The sequence below is a fragment of the Plectropomus leopardus genome, chromosome 13 (assembly GCF_008729295.1).
Source record: "Plectropomus leopardus isolate mb chromosome 13, YSFRI_Pleo_2.0, whole genome shotgun sequence".
Taxonomy (NCBI): Eukaryota; Metazoa; Chordata; class Actinopteri; order Perciformes; family Serranidae; genus Plectropomus; species Plectropomus leopardus.
The window spans coordinates 13,590,581-13,611,343 of record NC_056475.1 but is presented as its reverse complement, the minus strand read 5'-3'; the positions used below and the strand labels follow the sequence as shown (position 1 = coordinate 13,611,343).

General features: G+C 38.7%; 2 protein-coding genes across 4 annotated transcripts in view; both read left to right on the top strand.

The window, feature by feature from the left end:
- The window catches only part of fnip1 (folliculin interacting protein 1), a 45,538-nt gene extending 40,706 nt beyond the window's left edge, over positions 1-4,832 (top strand). For all 3 annotated transcript variants that reach the window (XM_042500002.1, XM_042500001.1, XM_042500003.1), the window contains 4 exons: positions 413-578; positions 689-889; positions 997-1,112; positions 2,382-4,832. In XM_042500002.1, the coding sequence (XP_042355936.1) occupies positions 413-578; positions 689-889; positions 997-1,112; positions 2,382-2,460 (562 nt within the window). In that variant the 3' untranslated portion in view covers positions 2,461-4,832. The remainder of the gene's footprint in view (positions 1-412; positions 579-688; positions 890-996; positions 1,113-2,381) is intronic.
- Positions 4,833-8,288: 3,456 nt separating this feature from the next.
- rapgef6 (Rap guanine nucleotide exchange factor (GEF) 6) overlaps positions 8,289-20,763 on the top strand; it is a 169,417-nt gene continuing 156,942 nt past the window's right edge. Inside the window, exon 1 of the mRNA XM_042499999.1 lies at positions 8,289-8,691. Within this exon, the coding sequence (XP_042355933.1) occupies positions 8,617-8,691 (75 nt within the window). The 5' untranslated portion in view covers positions 8,289-8,616. The remainder of the gene's footprint in view (positions 8,692-20,763) is intronic.

Genomic DNA, 20,763 nt, shown 5'->3' with positions numbered 1-20,763 from the left:
AGAAACATGTCCCTGATGACTTTCTTCTCCGGGTCACAAACAGAGGGCTGGTATGAGGGGCTTTGGTGGTAACCAGTGATCATACTAATGATCACTGGTTACAGTAATGGAGTGCTCCAGGGATGACGCTTTAACATGTTAAAGCTTTAGAGATTTTGAGTGGGGTATTTACTGATATATTTTAGTCTCTTAAACGTATGTTAACCACAGACCTTATTTAAGGCTTCTAACCAAAAATCCATTGACTGTGACATGAAGGAACCAGAGGTACTGAAATACTAATTAATTTCTGGGTTTTGGGACTTATTACTGGGGTTCTCTATGGTGGCAGGGAGTAAGTGAGAATAACAATTCTGTCTTTTGAAACCAAAAATCAGCAAATGTCTCATCATGTCATGTGTTTGTTTTATAGGTCTAAATTGGTGGAGAACTACTCAAAACCAAGCATTGCCAATTTTGGCCGGTCGCTATTTGGAGGCTACTGCCCCACCTACGTGCCCGACTTTGTACTGCATGGGTTGCCCAGTGATGAGAAGCTACGGCAGAGCCTCATGGCTGAATTAACCCATGCTGTTCAGGTAACGAATGGCTCTGTCATGCACTATTTGTTTGGTGTTGCTGCCAACTTTTTTTTCTTTTTGCGTTTGTTTCCTTTGTTTTCACAAATAATTGTTCTTGTCCTCTGCAGCATCCAGTGTTGGATGAGCCCATAGCGGAGGCCGTCTGCATTGTAGCAGACACAGACAAGTGGACAGTGCAGGTGGCCAGCAGTCAGCGACGAGCCACGGACGTCAACAAACTGGGGAAGGAGGTTCTGGTATCCAGCCTGGTGTCCAGCTTATTGCAGTCCACTCACCAGCTCTACAAACTCAACCTCTCACCCAATTTTGTATGTTACACCTTTCACTCACTGATAACGTGTCAGTATACAGGTATCACCACTTTGATTCTTGTGCTTTGCTTACTGTGTTTCTGTCTCTCCTCTTTCCTCCGTAGTGTATAATGCACCTTGAGGACCGCCTGCAGGAAATCTACTTTAAGAGCAAGATGCTCGCCGAGTATTTAAAAGGCCAGACAAGAGTCCATGTGAGAGAATTGGGCATGGTCTTAGGGTAAGTAGTTTTGTTAATAGTGTTACATAAGAAAGTACCTTTATCTCAACTTAAAGGTGCTGTAAACCGTATATTAAAATTCTGATTATATTACTGAAATGTACCTTGTGGAGTTTTGACCTCTGGAAGCACCATGGAGCGTTTTTTTTTTTTTTTTTTTTTTAATTATCAGATCTATGTTTAGTTTGTCTTTTGCGCACCCAGGAGGATGCAAATGCAAGCATATGTGGGTGACATGATAAAACAGTCCAGCCAATGGTCAACAGATGGCAGCAATGCCACAAGATGCATGGCAATGTGCCAAGAAAGGAAGAGAATCAAGCGAAGAAGAGTACTTGTACGCAAACATGGATGTTAACATTGCCTGATTCAAACCTTGAAGAAAAATCAGCTTTGAGACTACAGATACAGGAGTTTTAATATATAAAAATCAGTGTTATGTGTAAAATCTTATGCAGCACACAAAAAAGTTCACCCTTTTTACACATTGAATCGAACTTTATTTTGAACATTAAACAATATTTTTCAAAACGATGCATTTGAAAACAAAACAAAAAAAAATGTTAACACACACATATTCCATCAAGGTTTTGGCTCAAAAATGGTGATGAAAATGTTGCTAATTATAATTCATAGATTTTTTTCTGTAATTCTACACTGTGCTGGCGCAGCTGTTATTGGGATGGTATCGTAGCAAAGCATAGCCCCCAAACTAGCTTTGAGGTTAACAATGTTAGCTCTGTCAGCACACATTATTGCCTTTGTTGGCACTATTTACGGAGTTAGCACTGTTTGCTGCTAGCAGCTGGCTCAGCCATTACCACGTTTAAACCTTTGAAGTTTGAGCAAATTGGTTTGGACCGTTTCAAAAACATGGATAAAAGACAATAAGCAACTTGGCAAGAAATGCCCCATAAAACTGCAAGCAATTGGTAGATTTAGAAAAATAATTTAAAAAGGTTTGGGATAAATGTGTAGAAAACTATAATCATAGCAGTGTTTTAAATTATTTTATGAAATTGTTATAATTGTAAGCAGTTTTTTCCAGATCTTTCTTTTTTTTAACTTTAGTGTTTTGTTTGTTTTACAATTTTCAGGTAATTTACTTGTTATTTTGCTTAATTGCTCGCTAATTTTTGGGCAGTTCCTTTTGAAGTTGCACATTACGTTCTTAGAAATAAAATCAAGCCTATTTGCTCATGTTTAAAATGCTCAGGGAGGACACTTAGATCTTACCATATCCTGATCTTTCTTCTGGTATCGTAACAGAATCGAGTCCAGCGACCTCCCCCTGTTAGCCGCAGTGGCCAGCACTCACTCCCCCTATGTGGCCCAGATCCTGCTATGAGACTGTAATGGCACTGAGGTCCTAAGTAGTGAGCTGCCTCAGGATGCCAGTCAGATCCAGATGGTGCCGCTCGGGCCCTGAAAATCTCTGGCCGTCCATGCTTTGCAGCTGACCCCCCGACATGGTTTCCTGACCTGCGTGCCTGGGCTGAGTGGGACCTTTGCTCTGAGCCTGAGCAGCGCACGTCTTTTCGGACCACAGCTGGCGCCTCCGCTCACCACCACCACCGCTGCTGCTGAATGTGGTGCGATGCTGATTCTGCACCACAGGGGGGAACTAGAGACCACAGTCCCACAGATGGAGTGAGGTTTGCGGATGACTGAAGCATCCCTCACACGACCTTCTCCACTTGTTTGAATGTTTCTTTTTAAACAAGACTCTTTTATTTTTGGACACAAAAGCCAAAGACTTTTTTTTTCCAGTTGAGAATGAAACTTTAAGGATATCTACAGTATAATAACAATGGATTTTGTTTCTTCTACTGCTTTTTTTCCCCCTGTACAATCTTAAACCCAGTCGTACGAAGTGACGGACTACACTTTTAAAGGAAACAGATGGACATTTTTAACATTACTTTGAGGTAAATATCACTGAGAAGATTATCAATCTCATGCCAATTATGTTATTTCGTTTATCTTCATGTATTTTGTTTACAAGCCAAATTTCCCTTAGATATCTCATTGACAAATTTTATTTACATGTTAAATTGCAATGCACGCCTGACTTAAAAGCCTGTTCTCTGGCCACGTGGAGAATCGATGCACACCGTGATTTTTGGTTCTACAAACTGGTTTTGCAATGGCTAAAAGTGGCTTTGACATTCTTATCATAGGTACAGCACTACCTCAGATCTTCAATGGGCTGTGGATGACGCACATTTACAGTCGCCCCATAGAAAACCCTGAGGTAAACTTTTTAAGATGTTTTAATCAGAGGAATGTCAGCTGCGTGCAGACTCTATGCTGTGTTCTTTGAAAAAAGGGAAGGTTGTTAAATTCCTTAAGATGATCGCTACACACGTCAGAATGTGATTAGGAGAGGAGAGGAGTCCCTTTCTACTGTGGAAAAGCTAAAACACGCATCATCTTCATATATTTTAAAACCAAAATGCTGAACTATTTTCACACTTTTATAGCTTCGCCACCTTTTTACGATGTTTACGGCTTCGATGTTTGCTGCAGTGAGAGGAGGAGAGGAACACGGGAGGCCTTACAGCGGATTAAAATATGTATCGGTTAACACTATTTTCAAACAAGTTTCTATGACGGTTATACTCACAAAAAAAAACAAACATGCGAAATACAAAACTACAGTAGCACACTTCTTTTCTTTTGTTTTCTGTTTGATTTTCCATGACGTCGACAAATGAATTTGGTTGTTATGCCATATAGCCAGGGTGCGATTTGCTGAACGTAAAAGGGAGGTTGAGTTGCTTTTACGCCTTCTGAGTATGGAGTCTCTCCTGGGCAGAAAGTGTAAGTTGCGTAGGGGCCAATGGGACATTATGTCATTGTTATTATTACTTTCCTGTCATCAGTTGTAGGCATTTGAACTGAATATATATTTTCTTTGTTTGATTGCAGAAAAAATAGATTGACATGAGTAAAAAATAAAAGAAATCCCTACTAATATACAATATAGTAAAGAGTCAAAAGCAGGGAGGAACTGCTGATTTTCTAAATATATATGCCCATCCATACAGCACTTTACAATACTGTGCTTTAAGGCCAGAAATTTTATGTTGATGGCAAAAGAATTGCGGGCAGATGGACAAAGTTTGATTTAGCCAGCAGCCAGCTCAATAAAAATGGTTTCTGGAAAGAAACATTCCCATATTTCTTTTAAAAAAATCCTCCTTAAAGATTGGAGTGTGTCTCAGGCTTGAGCTTGTTGATGGTACACAGTAAATGCAAAGAATGGCTTGTATTGTTAGAAAAATCAGGAATAACTGTCAGTGTAACCCTGAGAACATTGTTTTCTTTCTATAAGCTCAAATCGCACCCTGTATATGACCCAAGTCTTAACGGAGATGTGGCATGAATGCATCACAGGCTTCTGGAGATCTCATTTTGCTGGTAAAATTGATATAGACATGCTTGTTACTGCATCGAAGAAGCTCCGCTGTATCAGCCTACATTTTGTACAACCCAGCCATTATGTTTAAAAGGTATGAATTTATATCCGCTTTTCCCTCTTTGTATATGAGTAAATTATTTAGTTGCCCACGGTATGTGTAATAGTTCATGTAAACTGTACATACTCTTGTTTATTTCCATTTATTTGTACAGAATGTCTTTTAAGAATTGTCTCCTCAGATTATTTTTTCCCAATTTTCTGGGAATGTTGTGCAATAAAGATGCCGATGTTAAGGATTTATGTGTCTCTGGGAATGTTTTCTGTGGCAGAATCAAAGGGAAAAGGGGGGGGGGGGTCCTGGAAAAGTTAAAGATTGGATGTGTGAATATAAAATAATTTTCCCAAAAGTGAAAACCAGAGATCCAAGAGCTATAATTCACATCCAGGGATTTTAAAAACCCTTTGTAGTTCTGTTCTGACTAATGTAGCACACAGCAGCATTACCCAGAGTGACCGTGCACTAGATATGACCAGTGGTGGAAGAACTATTCAGGTCCTTTACTTAAGTAAAAGTACTAATACCACACTTTGAAAATACTTTGTTACAATTAAACTCTTGCATTGAAAATGGTGCTCATGTAAAATCAAGTATAATCAGGAAAATTAACACTAGTATTAAGTAGTATTAAAAGTACCCAATGCAGAAAAATCTGTTTTAATAAAAAAAATTAATTATTAGAAAAAATATAGAAAAAAAAAACACCCCCAAAGCTCAAATGTATTAAAAAAAGAAAAGAAAAAACAAACACACACCAAAACTCATAGTTATTAAAACAGAGGGGGGGAAATCCATAAACCTCAAAGTTATAAAGAAAAAAACCCCCAAAACATCCCAACACTCAAATGTATTTTTAAAAAACTGATTAATCGACCTGTTGTTGCCGATGTAGTTATATAATCAGTTTGGTAATTAATCTATACCAGAGCTTTATATTTTATAAACTCTTCTTGTGATATTTGTGCAAAAATCTTAATTTGTGTGGTAACTTGAAACTAAAGCTGTCAGATAAATGTAGAGGAGTAAATATGGTATAATATAAACCTCTTAAATATAAACTAAAAGTATAACGTAGCATTACAAGAAAATACTCAACTAAAGTACAAGTACCTCAAAGTCATACCTAAGCGTGGTACTTGACTAAACTAACATTCCACCAATGTTTATGACAGCATACTTTGGTTTGTACCTGCTTAGAAGACACTGCATTACAGCGGCGTCCCAAACACTGAGTGAAACCACAGGCCTGGCTCTGGTTCAATGGAGCAGCTCCAAGTTTGTGTGTCTTCACATCTCAGATCAGCAGCTGTGGTTTCTTCTCTGCGTCCCCACAAACACTGAATAAACTCCCCCGAGTTTGTATAAATGTCACGTGTAAACTGGTTTTAGGTTTGTGGTAAATCCCAATCTCCTTTTTTTTCTTCGTCTTTAAAATGATTTGTTTACAAATTTTATATGCAAAAAGTTTATTGCCGTAAAATCGCCTCATTTTTAGACAGACTGTAAAGTATCTATAACTCACTGCAAACTCTGCACAATAATGGCACTTTTGTTTGCATTAGTGGTGGTTTGAATTCTGCTACTCACCATCTGGATCACACATTTTACCCACCTTTTTGGATTTACCACCCTTGAAACAGACTGTGGCTCCACCCCGCCCTCCTCACGGCACAGGAGCTAAAACGAAACGAGCACACATACGCACGGACACACCGCAGTTATGCAATAAAGGAAGGAGTGTCCTGGCTGAAAGCAAATACACTGGCAGCAAATATGAGTGTGTCTGTCAGTGAGAACATCGCTGTAATCCCTCTGTTTTCACGTGGATTGCTATTTTGGGAGGCGATCGGAAAACCATACGCGACTAAAACACTGGTGGTTAGATCAAGCGTGTAGTCTAAATTTAGACAAATGGGGAAAAGTGCGCTGAAATTGGATATCCGTTTGTAGTCTATGCTTTTCCAGAACATGTTTTACTGTATTTTCCAGCAAATTCAGATTATAAAAATGTTTTAAATGAGCTGTTGTTCTCAAAAGCATTTCAGTAGTCTGATTATTCCCGCATTTTAAGCAGTTTGTGGAGGCGATCTGACTTCAGGAGTGTCAGAAGTCAGAGGGAGGATCTGTGCGACGTTTAAGGACTCATTTAGGAGCTCGTGCACTCGAGCTCCAAAACTAGAAAACGGTGCTATTTAACCCTTTGAAACCTAGATTGACATCACTTCTCTAGTGCTGCATTCAGATGCATTCACACGTACTTAAACCTTTGTACCGTGAGCAAATTGGTTTGATTTCTTTAAAAAAATATATAAGAAAAAAGGCAACTGAAAATCACTTAAAAATAAAAATAATAGAGCTGGGGAAAAATCTCCAAAGAACTATACTTCTAAATATCATAATATGATACATATATCATATCATAACATATCATATCATAGCTGTTCTCATGTAATTTGTGCTAATTTATCTTTTTTTGTACTTTTCTTGTATTTATTTCTTGTTCATTTTAAGGTCATTTTTTCTTAAGTTGCTCATTGCCTTCTCATGTTTTTGGGGAAAAAAAGCTTTGATTTCAAAGTGTTAATGCCATCAAAGCTAAACTAACCTACCATATAACTTTTGAAAAAAAGCACATTATTTCTCTTGTGGAATAAAAAAAAAAAAATTATTGATATGAAATAAATTGAACTCTTGATAATTTCGATACATGCAGGAATTTTGCTGAAACAGCCTCAACTGATAGATTAGTGTTACCATTAGCCTAAGATATTAATTTATTTCTGTAGCAACTGGTTCATAACTGCCATTAGTAAGTAAAGTCTCCTCTCCATGCCATTTTGCCACTTTTACAATACTTACAATTGCCAATTTATGCCACACAATGTTTTGTTCTTAAGCATGAAGAAAACCAGGAAATTAGTCTTAAATGCTTTAAATTGGGCTAAATAGCTAAATGCACAGGGCAAACTACAAACCATCTACACAGCATGAATGTAGTGTGAAAATCTAATATCCTTACATAATTCTAAATATTTATATAGGCTACAACCTGTGGACCATATCTACAGAACATCTCATGATGTTTTTGTTTTCTTTTCTTTCCTCTTGAATAATTATTTCCCCCTTTGATGATTTACCCCTCTAAATATGAAAACAAAAGAATAGATTAAGAAAACTCAAGTCGCATGCTTTTTTAAATCTCAAAATAATGACGCTTTTCCCCGGCAATATTTCCAAATCAGACACAGAGAGGGTTTACTGCTATGCAGTTTTGCAAATACAAGGAATAGAAACTTGGTCATTTGGTGCATAACAATAAACACAGTGTTAAATTCTAAAGACATTATATAAAATGAGAAAATGTTGGGAAAAAAGAATTTGTGACAATATATTTAGCCTATCTATCATTAAAGCATTTGTTTTGGAAGTGTGCAAATGATTGTCCAGGGGATGTAAAAGTACAAGTATAAGTAAGTAATGTGCATACTTTTGTATTGAAACATCATGATTCAATCTCGCACTATAAATTCAGCTCCACCTGAGCGGCGCATGTGACACTGCTGTCTAAATTGACTCATTTCCGACCGCATATGAACGCGGCATCACTCTCATGCAGGCAGATGTCGTCAACTGTGCACACTCAGATCTGCAGGAGGAGGGATCTAAATCTCAACTCCTGGATCTGACTGACGCCAGCTACCGAGGTGGATATTTCCTTTACCAAAGATGTACACAAGTCAAGACTACGGGTCCCACAGACTTAACTTTCTGTCACACTTTTCGTGTTTTTCGGACGCGCAGTAGTTAAAAGTGAAGTTTTTGTCGTCCCCGTCTCCCGGAGAAGAAGGAGCTCCTGGTCGGTAAACTCCATCCATGCTCGGCTCGGCTCGGCTCGGCGGGGACGAGATCCACACGGGGATGTGAGTTTGTTCGAGCTCGGGTCGGCTAACAGAGCAACCAGGAGAAGTGAAAGTGAGGATATATTTTAAAGAGGAAGTAAAAGGTGGATTTGAGCCGAAGTTATGAAAATGACCGGAGCCATGGAAACTTCTTTCAAACTGGCTTTGAAGAAACCGCCCTCGCTGCGGACAGCAGAGGTAAACAAAACTATCGTGTTTTTTTTCTAAATTAGCATCGCCTTGCTAATGTTAGCCAAAATCAAACTGTTGCTTCAAGTTGCTGTAAGTTCACACAGCTGTCAGCGGAGTTTGGCTGAAACGACTCCACGTTAGTTTTGTCTGTGATGTAAGTTTCTCATTAAGACTTCTTAATGCAGTCGCATGCTAATTAGTACACACAGTACATTCAATTAACAGCAACGTTTAGCTAACAAGCTAGTTCTTGCTAGAGCAGATGCAGCAGCAGCAGTTAGGCTACTCTTTTTTTGATGCTTTGCTAAACTGCCTTTGTAATGCAAAAAACACACTAAAATGAAAAGTCATGTCAAGTTGAATGTAGGCTTTGCTTAACATGTGTCACACATTGTGTATATTCTTATTGTTCTTCTTACTCATGTATATATCTGTTCTACATTGAGAATCACCAACAGATTTTATATTTATGTTTTTTCCCCACACTAGTTCTGTACATTGCAGTGTCGCATAAGACGCATAGTTTAATATTTTTACATACATTGCAAACTCAGCAACTTATACATATTTATATTTTTTAAAAAATATTCGCATACTAGTGCTTATTGTTTTTATTATCAGTGTATTTCTATTTTATATTTTTTATCTGTGCATTAGGGGTCGACAGATTATCCGCCTGGCCGATTATCGTGGCAGATATTTGGCATTTTGCCGATTAGCTGAATTGAATTGCATTTTATTTTAAAAATTGCTGATAAATTTAATTAATTAAAAACTGCAAAGAAAGTGTCCGCATGGGAGGAACTTTTACTTTGTAAACCCTCAAAGAGCTATTTTTATTTATTCCTTTTTATTTAAATTTTCACTTGACTTTAAAAAAAAATGGCAGGAACTTGCTGTATGTGATGTTGAATGTTTCAGGTTTGATTTGTTAAAGGCATTCAAACAAAGTTTGTTTCAAAGTTTGTAATATTTTTAATTCAAAATTTTGAAAGAAATACTTTCATTTTTATTGTAAATGCATATTGGTTCCAAATATTGGTTATCAGTCTCATTGACTACCAATAATTTCTATTGGTATTGACTCAGAAAAAAAACGATATCGGCCGACCCCTACTTTTCATGCTTTGTGCTTATACTTATTTCTGCTTACTATAATTCTCTATGCTTGGCATCAGAGCGACAGTAATGTACTACAATTTACCCCTGGTGATCAAAAAAGTGTGAAAATACCTTTGTAATTGGTGCTACATGACCAGAAAAAAAGAGAATAGTCTGTGGCATTCATATTTGCTCAAGAGGTAGAGGTAATCCTTCAGATACCAGAATGCACTGCGCTGTACTGGACAAATAAACGCTTCGGCTGGTAGGTGATTTAATGTGAACTTGTCCTTATGACACAACGGTGACCAGCTGGTAACAAATCTCACTACGGTTTACCTGTAAGCTAAGACATGTTTCTGAAAACTTTTGAGAACCTGGCAGCGCAGAAACAGAATATTGATTTACATTTGATCAGTACTACTTAGTTTTACTGTTCGATCTCAGTTCTTTAAGCCTCTGTTTTCACTATACAAGAAGCGGTATTGCTCCCGCTTCCTCTTCACAAACTCTCGCCATTACAGATAAACAGTGCACTAAAATATGTTTCTGAAAATATTTTAGGTGAGAAACAAGCTGTGTGGTAACAGAATCAGCCTAGTTTTACTGTTAGAGCAGAGATTGAGAGATAAACAGAGGGTCAGGCTGTCTCTTGATCTACTTCTACAGTCTTTGTGTTCGTTGTGGCGGGCAATACATAAATGCTGAAGTACGGCCTGTAGTTGGATTAACAGCCCGAGAGCAAGCAAGATGAGTTTTGTGTTATCCTGGAGAGTTTAGCTGTGAGATTAGCAGGGAGATCTAAGCTCTGGTTAGATGGAGGGAAGTTTACCACTGTTCACTTTAACATACTAAGCACAGCTGGTTGAAAATGGTAAAGTATCCCTTTAAATTTGGGATCACCCTCTTTTACTGTAATACAATCTGGGTCTGCAAATGCAGTCTTAACATAACATCACAGCTTCCCATCAGAGGGCTTATGCTTAAACCCAGGAGGTAGTTTGTGTAAACTTCAGCTTGAATGAGGCCAGTTACATTAAATCACCACTGCTCTCTCAGCCCTCCTCCTTTCCTCCGCTGCCTCCTCCCTACATGAAGCTGTGGAAACACAGCTGGCTTGTCATTGCTTTAGTTATGCTCCGTGCCCCAAAAATAGCACACGCCGTACTCCCTTCCATGTTGAGCTGTTGGTAATAGTTTTGAAGTGCCAGCACTTTTCAAAGCGCTATCAGAGTACAAAAAATGTTTTTCTGAAAAAAACCCAGCTGGCCCTCAGCTTTGCATGACCCTTTTTGAAAGGTCTCTTTTTCTGGCTCTGATCCTCTGTTTGTTTGTGGGTGCATGGTGGGTAGAAAGCCTCTTTCACACCTTCATAGAGAGCTTTTGTCCGCACTTGAACAACCAATAGCAACCATGTTTAGTCCACAAATATATGACACAGTCATGGCACTGAAGTGGATCTATGATTTGGTAATCAAGCACATGATAGGTTACTGATAAGATGACTAAATTTAGTCCCTCCTCCCAAATGCAATGGAAGGGTGCTGTTTGTTTCAGGGATTTTGAAATCAGCATTAAAGGAATACTTGACCCCCCCCAAATATTTGTCAGTTAATCAGCCCACGTTTTATTGAATTTGGCTTATCCCGAGCCATGCCGTAAAACAGCGATAGCAATCTTTTCACATCCATACATGGTTAGTTGTAAACAGCTGTTTTCAAGTCTTAATTGGCCGATATGCAAGTTCAGGTATTGGAAAGAAAAAAATGATATCGGAACATCAGGTACACACACTCACACCTGCGCTGGTGCGGTGAAACCAGACTGTCTTGAGTACTCCTCATTTTTAATGTATCATCAAATAATCAAATAATCAGCTGATCCCACCATCAGTGTTGCATCCATACTTATGAAATGTATGAAATATTAACACGGAGGCCATGTAGTTTGAACCAAGATGGCAGACTCAATTATTGTCCGGCAGCAGTGCATTAGCTCCACTTCTTCCGTTCTTACCTTTCACAATAAAAGCCCCAGGCAGCACTTCAACACTGCTTACTAGAGGGAACGTATTCACATGCTTAGGCTGTGGAGATGAATTGAATGAATGAGTGAATTGTTCAATAAATTTAGATAATTTTGCCTCAGATTTTGCTCTGGCCTCTTCCCCGAGTTTACAGTTGGTGAGCCAAAAAGTTCATTTCACTGGACACTGCATGATTGAAGTTGGTACTGTTTTCCAAATGGAGCTGAAATTATTTTGAAGGTTGTCAAACTGATGTTGAATAGTGTTGCAAGTAAATGCTGGTAGACTCGCTGTCATGTCAGGTTTTCTCTTCTTATGGTGCCCACTCCAGGTTATTCAGCAGGCTACACACATTGTGATCATTCAACCAAATAGTTATTATCACGATGAAAGACAATAAAGGAAGTGCTGCTTGTAATCACGAAAAAAACTTGATTCTGTTTGACTACATTGAAAGGTTTGGAGCCAAGGCAACAGGGGATTTCAAGAGGAAAAGCATCAGAATCAGGTGTATTGTTTTCACATTTGTCTTTCATTTAAAGTCTTTCTGGATGAGACTGTCAGCTAAATTTCTTGGATGGTGAAAGTTTTACGTGTGCTGTAGGATCATTCGTCTCCTGTGCAGATGTTTGGCTCGGTGTGTAATCTCTCCTACCGCAGCTTTAATGCCTTGTCAACCTTTCCTTTCAGTTTCGTTGGTTTTCCGTCCAGCACTTTCCTCCCTGCCCACCTTTCTCGGTGCCATCCAGACGCCCTGGTGGTAGCAGAAAACAAATCACACCGGGTGATTTATGGTGGTTTCAGCTGCGCCCAGCAAAGATCGGACATTTATGGGAATTCCAACCATCACAAAGCCACAGGCTCCCTAGGGAAGGTGCGAGTGAGGGAGAGAAAGAGAAACGCAGACTCAAGTGGTAACCTCTTGCTTTCTAAGCAAGCAGACGAGCCGCTATGCTCAGAGCAGAGAAGAGATGCCGACCAGCGTGTGGTCGATGCTGTATTCTTGGAGCGTGTGCAAAGAAACGCATTTCAAAAGAGGCGGTGTGTGTTTTCAGCAGAAGTTACCAAAGATGGTGGTTTGCTCAATGCTGACGCTGCTCAACGAATTTAAGTTAAAGGATAATACTGGTGTGTTTTTTTTTTTTGAACGTCCTCATTAACCAATTCCTGGTGTCGTCTGCACACACTCGGCACAAGGACATTAGGGTTTGTTGTTTTCCTCTCTTCAGAGGCCTTTGGCTGCCATTCATTGTTAAAGAACAGCTGCCACACACAAAAAACGTGCACAGAAAGATGATTCATTGTTAATAACGTGACACATCATTTCCTCTATTATATCATCACTTCTCAGTGTCTTGAGTTGTTCATTGAGTTTTACATTCATGAGCACATTATGTTGCAGTCATTCACACCTTCATGAGGAATTAAAAGGCTGTGTGCCAGGAAGATGTTACTATATCATCTTGGCATATCCATACTTTTTTATTTTTGGAGTTTTTCTGAGCAGGATTTGCAGTTCACTTAACAAAAATGGCCGTGGTTAAAATTCTTGTGTGCAAAATATTTACAGTTTAAAATCATTTGGCTAAACCTAAACTGCACATAGCATCTGTGCTCATTTAAAAAACAAACAAAAAAATCAGACAGTAGATACCAACTCTTAGGTTAGATTGTGAAATTGGAGTCCTCTGGTTTGAGGCGTTTCACTCTGGTGTTGACAGTTTAGGGGAGAAGATTTAGGTCACAGAGGACTGTGAGAAACAACAATAAGTAGACCTGTGCAAGTGTGTGTATATTCACATATTCACAGCCCTTATTGTGTGTACGGTTGTTAATATACATGAATTTTTATGTGCTAAGTTTGTGCACTTACAGTGTCTTAGTGCATGTAAAATTACTTGTGTGTTTCAAGTTGTACAGTTGTACTACATGTCAATTAGGATTGACCAGAATGCTTTTAAGCTCCGGTCACTGCCATGGTAATCGATGTCCAAATCAGTATTCTTTACTATGAACACAAAAATCCCAAATAGCCCATTAATTAGAAAATAGTAATCCAACATAATTCATTATTTAGTCATTCCCAGAAAAGGACATTTCAGTGTTTCCCACAGAATGAGAGCGTGTGTGTAGCGGTAGTTTTTCTTTTAAATGCGTGTGCGTCAAATGTGCTTTTTCCTTATCTGTAAATGTAAATGTTTTTCCTCCTCAGCAGCAGTTTATGACTTGTGGGCTGGATAATTGGTCTATCACAACACTGTTGAGAGCTGATCAGATCAAATCAGATCAGATCAGCTGCTGTGAGTGAATACAAACTTTTAGACCCAGCAGAACAAACAGCTAGGTTTCACTTTCACTGCGCCTGGCGTTCTGCTGCTCTTTCTGTTCACAGAGTACACTTTGCACCCCGAGAGTGTGGTGAAGTCAATAACCGAATGGTGCACATATTCCAATAGCACTTCCAGTGAACAGTCCAGGTCCAAAAATATAAAATCAATTTGTGACGGCGGATGTTTTAATTGTGGCGGAATGCCACAAATTAATGAATGTGTGTGAACAGACAAGAACATTTTAACTTATTGTTAAGTCTACTTTTGTGACTATGACAGTTTGACCAACCATAACAGGCTAACAGATACGCTAGCATAATGTTTAAGTGTCTGCAATAGTTTCAGATTTTATAGCATAACAAACTGGCACATCACAAATCTACATCCTGCTAGACACATTGCCTGAAAACTAAAGTAACAGCTTATTCTTGCAAAGTATTCTTTTTTCTAGCTATTACGTCACTGCGACCTGCGTGTTACCAAAGTAGCTAATTGTGACATTATTTTAGGTGCATTGCCTGAAAATGTACGTTTTGAAAAAAAGTGCTCTTGTCTCCCATCACCCTCCCTCGCAGCTTTGATTAATTGTAGATATTTCTTACTAAAGCTTTGAAACCCAAAAAGTGTTGTTCAGGACAGCCCTGATGTCCGGTATTTCCCCCCATGATTTTTATTTATTATTCAGGTACCCATTCAGAACATATTTTCAGCTCTACTACTCAGTCTGCTTTGTCTCTTGCTTCCTGTCTCTTGGCGGCATTACTTCATCTCTCTCTAATGTTGCCCACGGCATCACAGGATACATAGATTACCCTCCTACTGCATTTTTGTTCCACTGATACACAACAGTCGGTGAAAATGAAGACACAGAGTACTGCCTGACACACAAGTTACTATCAAGCACTTATTATCAGTCGTGGCATCTGATTGGCCACAGAAACGTTCCAGCTAATTTTTGTGAAACGCAGCTATACCAGCGATGTGATAAACAAAGATGTCATCCTCATAATATTTAGTTTAGTGACGCTCGTGTTATTAAATTATGTTAGTATAGTTAGATTGGGTTCATGTTTAGGACAAATACTGGGACAATCCTGCTGAGTCGGTTCTTTCCAAAGTGTCCCATTCTGAATTCAAGATTGATGGCACGGAAAAAAAGACATGTTTGTTAACAAATACAAGGAAATAAGTACTTGGCTGTTGCAGTAGCCATTATCATACTAAAGACCCCTCCATGGGCTTATTCTCACCTTTTAATTTGCTTGATGTGTAAGTCCTCTGACAAGTGTTTTCTAAAAATGTGAGCAAACATGCGTGTTCACACACAACCAAGGTGAAAACCAGTTAGACACCAGCGTCATCTTCAGAGAGGCCTGAGGGCTCATCTTCGAAGTGTGATGTAGATTCAAGCTCACTGTCTGTAATTTGAAGGAGACACAAGAATACATTGATAAGTCTGCAAAATTAGGTACTTGTGTCTCTCTGCCCATGGCTTCTTAAATCATTTTTCCACCAAAATTAGTGCATACCTGTGTGCACAGATTTTTTTTTTTAAAGATGGGAGAACCAGATAAAAATGAGCAATTCCTTTCCCATTAGAAACAGAGCTGTGTGCATGGTCCTGCAGCAGACGAGTATGCCTTTCTGTGTTTGTGTGGGTAGTTTTTACTGGTATAACACGTTCGATGGCCGGAGCAAAGTAGAAAGCAGACAGTCCAGATAAAAAATACTGTGGTTACTTCTTTTTTAGATCTTTTATTACTTATTCAGCCTGCCTTTCAAGCTTGATGCCGACTAATTTGGAATGATGTTCGAATGCTGCTTGGGACGGAGACAGACTGTATTTTCTGGCTGCCTGTCATTTTATTTCATATGCAAGGTTGAATTTGGAAAAAGAGATTGTCTCATGAGTTTAACCAGGGTCTTGTAGACTCACTATGACGTTTGGATGCATCCAGTAGTTTGTGGGTACATTTCTAAATCGGAAAAAATCACCAACGATGACTGTACCAGGATGTAATCAGTGTTTGTTGTGACATGTTTAAGAGTTGCGTCATGAACGGGCTATATTGCTTTGACTCAATTTCACCCTGAGGTGGATTACCCGGAAGTAGAGTTTTCGAAGAGAAATTAACCCTACAGTGGTGGATGTAGTGTTTTAAAGAGCACACAGGGCGTGCATTATTGGCTCTTGAAGTTCTCAAAATAGTTTTAATAAAGGATGTGTGTCTAGAGCAGAGTTTTGGTGGGAGTTTCTGCTTTGAGAATTTCTCAGCATTTGTGTCAGTTTTTCACCTTGTCTGAGGATCTGTGGGTTTGGCAGCTGTTGATATGAAACTGGCATGATGACACTTCCTGTCACAGTGGCATATCTTTAACCACATAACACAGCTGATAACTGAGTCGCTAGACAAACATGTAATCAGAGCATTGGGAGGAAATGAAAGGAATGGATTGATTGAAGGATCTTAATATGGTTGGAGTATATAAATAACAGAAAATAAATAGGTGAGAGAAAATACTGCATATAGTTTGTACCAGAAGTCATAGATTCAGGGTTAAAGATTTAAGGAAGAGAGAGGTTGCAGTGGTGGTTGCAACACAGGAAGCAGAGGAGATGCTCTCATAGTTAAGACACATCTAGTAAGATTCGGGGGGCCATTGGAAGAGAGAAATTTCTGAGAGATTTGGGAGGGGGAAGGTGTGAATGCTCAAATTGAGAAAGCTGGAGAGTCAGCAGAGAGAGAGAGAGAGATAGCTGCACATAATCAAAAGCTGGGCTGTGAGAATGAGATGAGAGCAGCAGACAAAGTTGGATCCAGAGAAAACTTCAAATGAAACTTGTGAGATTTGGCTCAGGGCAGGAGCAATAGAAAGCAGGAGTGAGAGCTTGTGCTTATTTTATGAGGTGAAAGAGTGAATTTGAGAGAAGTGGGGAAATACAGGCCGAGAGTCATTACATGTCATAAAGTGCAGGTCTGCATGTGATGTTATAAAGTTAACTTCCTTGCTACAATGTGTTGAAGGAAAATAATAAAATTGCGCCTTATTCATCAGGTAAAAGAGTGAATACAATATGACATTTGTTTGCTACAATAAAGGAACTCTCACTAAGTCTTTTATTATTATCTGAAGTCATGTTCCTTTTGCCAGAAGTCATTTACACCTTGATGACAATTCATAAAGACGATTGAGCAGCACATAAGAGGTTGCAGTTTGTTTGTTTGTAAAACTGTTCAAAAACCATGTCAGAATGAAGCATTTGGCAAATGTCAGTCATGATTGATATAGACAGGGTGTTCAAACTGAAAATAGCCTTTAAATGCTGAATTACAGTGAAGTGATGCAATTTTCTCAACTTAACAGACCCGGTTTTCGTTGTTTGTGCTTACCCTCATTCATTTTATTGACGTTACTGATGATTATATATCAAAAATTAAGTGCTATATCGATAATGAGGTATTTGGCCAAAAATGTCTATTTTAATTTCTCCATACTGCCCAGCCTCACTTCAAATCTAGTGTAACTCTCTGTAACAAAAACTCAGGTAACTGATTCGGGAGTTTGTCGGGAAATTGTGTGTTTTTGTAGAACCCCATTATTCCTGTTTTCAGTGATTTTAAGAAGTTTCAAGGTCCACTTCCAAAACAACAACCTATTTTGTTATTTTAACCTACAGCGGCCATTTTTATCGGCTTGTGCTGCCAACATACATACATGTATTTGTTGCCATGTTCGCTGCATGTGCCGCTGCATTTCTCAAAAAAAAAAAAAAAATCATCAAACTTAGGCAGATTTTTTTTTCCAGTTAAGTTTCTGTAAATCCAGTATGACGTAAGTGCAACACGCACACACATGCCAGTAACAACATCAACAAACCTGGATGTGCCAACAAACTGCAGGGTTGAGAGAGAGTCCGAAATTAAAAGGATACAGAGGAGTCTGTGTGTGAAACAGACAGAGAGGGGGAAGCTTTGGAAGACAGCGTGTTTGTGTGTGTGTGTGTGTGTGTGTGTGTGTGTGTGTGTGTGTGTGTGTGTGTGTGTGTGAGTGAGTGAGTGTGTGTGTGTTTGTGTTTAAATGGGTGAATAAACACAGCCTTCCCCTGACCTGGAGCACTGAAAGCTCTCCTTGTGGAGCCAATAAAGGCCCCTCCTAACTGAGCTGAAGGACCTGTGAACGCGAGGGCAGACAGACGCTTAAAAAACTGAAGTGACTCAAGTTTTGTGAGCAAGTTCTTGGTCATCTCTGCTCTATGGTTTGTGGTTGCTGGTTTCAAAGATCTGTGACACCAGTTCCCCATGATATATGTATATATATTTCAGATGCCTGGTGAAGCCTGAGAAACAGCAGCAGGGTGACGATACTCACCGTATCCTATGGAAGTAACAATTTTTCCCATGAGGTACTAAAAACGAATAGACTTTTTGAGTGTGACGATTGAAACATTGAAGGTTATGGACTGTAGTTACCCATGAAACCCTAGTACCATTTGAAACCTAAGGAAATTGGCTTGGTTTGGCAATGAGCAACGAAAGAAGAAATAAATAAGTAAAAAGTACAAGAAAATTAGTTTAACAAAGTAAAGAAAAATAAAAAGTTAAAAAACCATAAACGAGGCCAACAATAATTGGTTAGTGAACAGTGATTTAAAATTCTATAGTTCTGTAACATGATTTTAAATATGTAATTTTCATATTTATAAATACAGTTTTTCCCAAGCTTTTTTTTCTTTAGACATTTTTCCTTAGCATTTTTAAGAAATAATTTGGTAAATCTACTTATGTATTGCAATTTGTGGAACATTTCTCACCAAGTTGCTCATTGTACTTTTTTCACATGTTTTTGGAAGAAATTACACTAATTTGTTCAGAGTTAAAAAATTTAAATACTTCTGAAAGGTAAATGAAAGCAACACAAGAAAAGTGTCGCTACAGATTTTAAAGGGTTCATGACACATTGTGCAGTTGATTTCAATGCACTGTGATAGCTACAGTCATAGAAAACATTGGTTGCAGCCCCGTGATTTAACAATATCACAAATTTATGTTTGTTAAACTCTTGACATGAAAACAAGGCAGTGATCTGAATGTTTTAGATGGAAACATTTCTGGAATGAAAGGCTAGGTTGAAAGTTGACAATGCAGGATTTTCCTAAATAAATTTTTTTTAAAAATTACCACGCTGTAACATGTTAATTTCTGCTGTAAACTAAACATTTTAACATAACGGTTTATGGGGATTGACTTGACAGGCTCAAATGGCCTTGTAAAACTGCCATTTTTTACACTTCAGCATTGGCATCATTTTTCAGCCTCCGAGTTTGCCACCTGTTACAAACAATGGCTGACAAGTCCTGCATACGCCTTTAATTGAACCATGTTTTGCATAATATAACTTTAATTGAACTAGTTCAAATAATCAAATAATCCATTAATTTATTTTTGGATTGATGTGATCAATACATTATTACAGACATGCATCTTTAGTGAAATGTCAATCATTTGTTGAGTCAAACTTTTCCAATGTGAGAAGGGAGTGCTTTGTGGTTTTTACCTGCTGTTAAGACAAAATAAGCAATATGAAGACTAAACCATGGGCCCTAGGAACTTAAGATGTGCATTTTTCGTTATTTTCTTACAATTTATAGACCAACTGATAGTTGGATGAATCTAAAAAACAAAAGACAAATTGTTTAATAATAAAATAACAAGCAAAAGGGAGCAGTTGGCAAGAACAGTCATCTATAGTCAGCTTGCAGTGAAACAGAAGCACTTGTGATGCCAAGAGTATAATAGCTTTGGTTTTTAAAACCTGTTTTGAAGTCCCTCATTCACGCAGTGGGCCACAACAACAGCCGGGCTTTGTCCCGCCGGGTATTGTTTGAATGTAAACACGTCAGCTTTTCCTGTGGGTCCCGCCACCCTCACAGCACAGCAGCCCAGGGTTCCCAGTGTACGCGCATGTTTGCCTGCGCGTACGTGTGCAAACAGTGTAGCGTGTGGGTGCTACTGTGTATATGTGTGTTTGTGTGTGTGTGATGTGGGAAGGGTAGCTACATTCCACGCAGGACAGCAGGCGTGAACAGACAGATATCATCAGCTTTGACCTGTTTAGTTTGTGGGGAATGCAGACGGAGGCTACAGGTGGACTCGCCTTGCATAGTTAAGTCAACCAGTGACAGAGTTACCTTGACATTTTACACATAAGTTGATCATTTGCTTTCTGTACAAGGCTAGTTCTTGTGTCAAATAAGCAAATCAACTTTTTGAGAATACCGTAATGGCAATGTTAATGCTATACCCAAACTTTTTTTGTTCTGTTTAGGGCCCTGTGAAAGTCAAAGAATTGAATCATCAGTGTGCAAATTGCAATGAAATGTGCAAATTGTTATTGCACTTTTCAAAATTGTTGTTAACCAGACTTTATGGAAATTGTGGAAAAGTCATGCAATTTCACTATGACATTCTCCAGGCCTGGAAAAGTTCTGGAATTAGTAAGAATCATTGAAAGTTTTGAAAAAGTCATGGAACACTGTGGTGTGTAATAAAGTTGTTACAGTAATCTTCAGTTGATAACCTTCAACGTAATGTGACATAATGGTAAATTACTTTCCTGAAG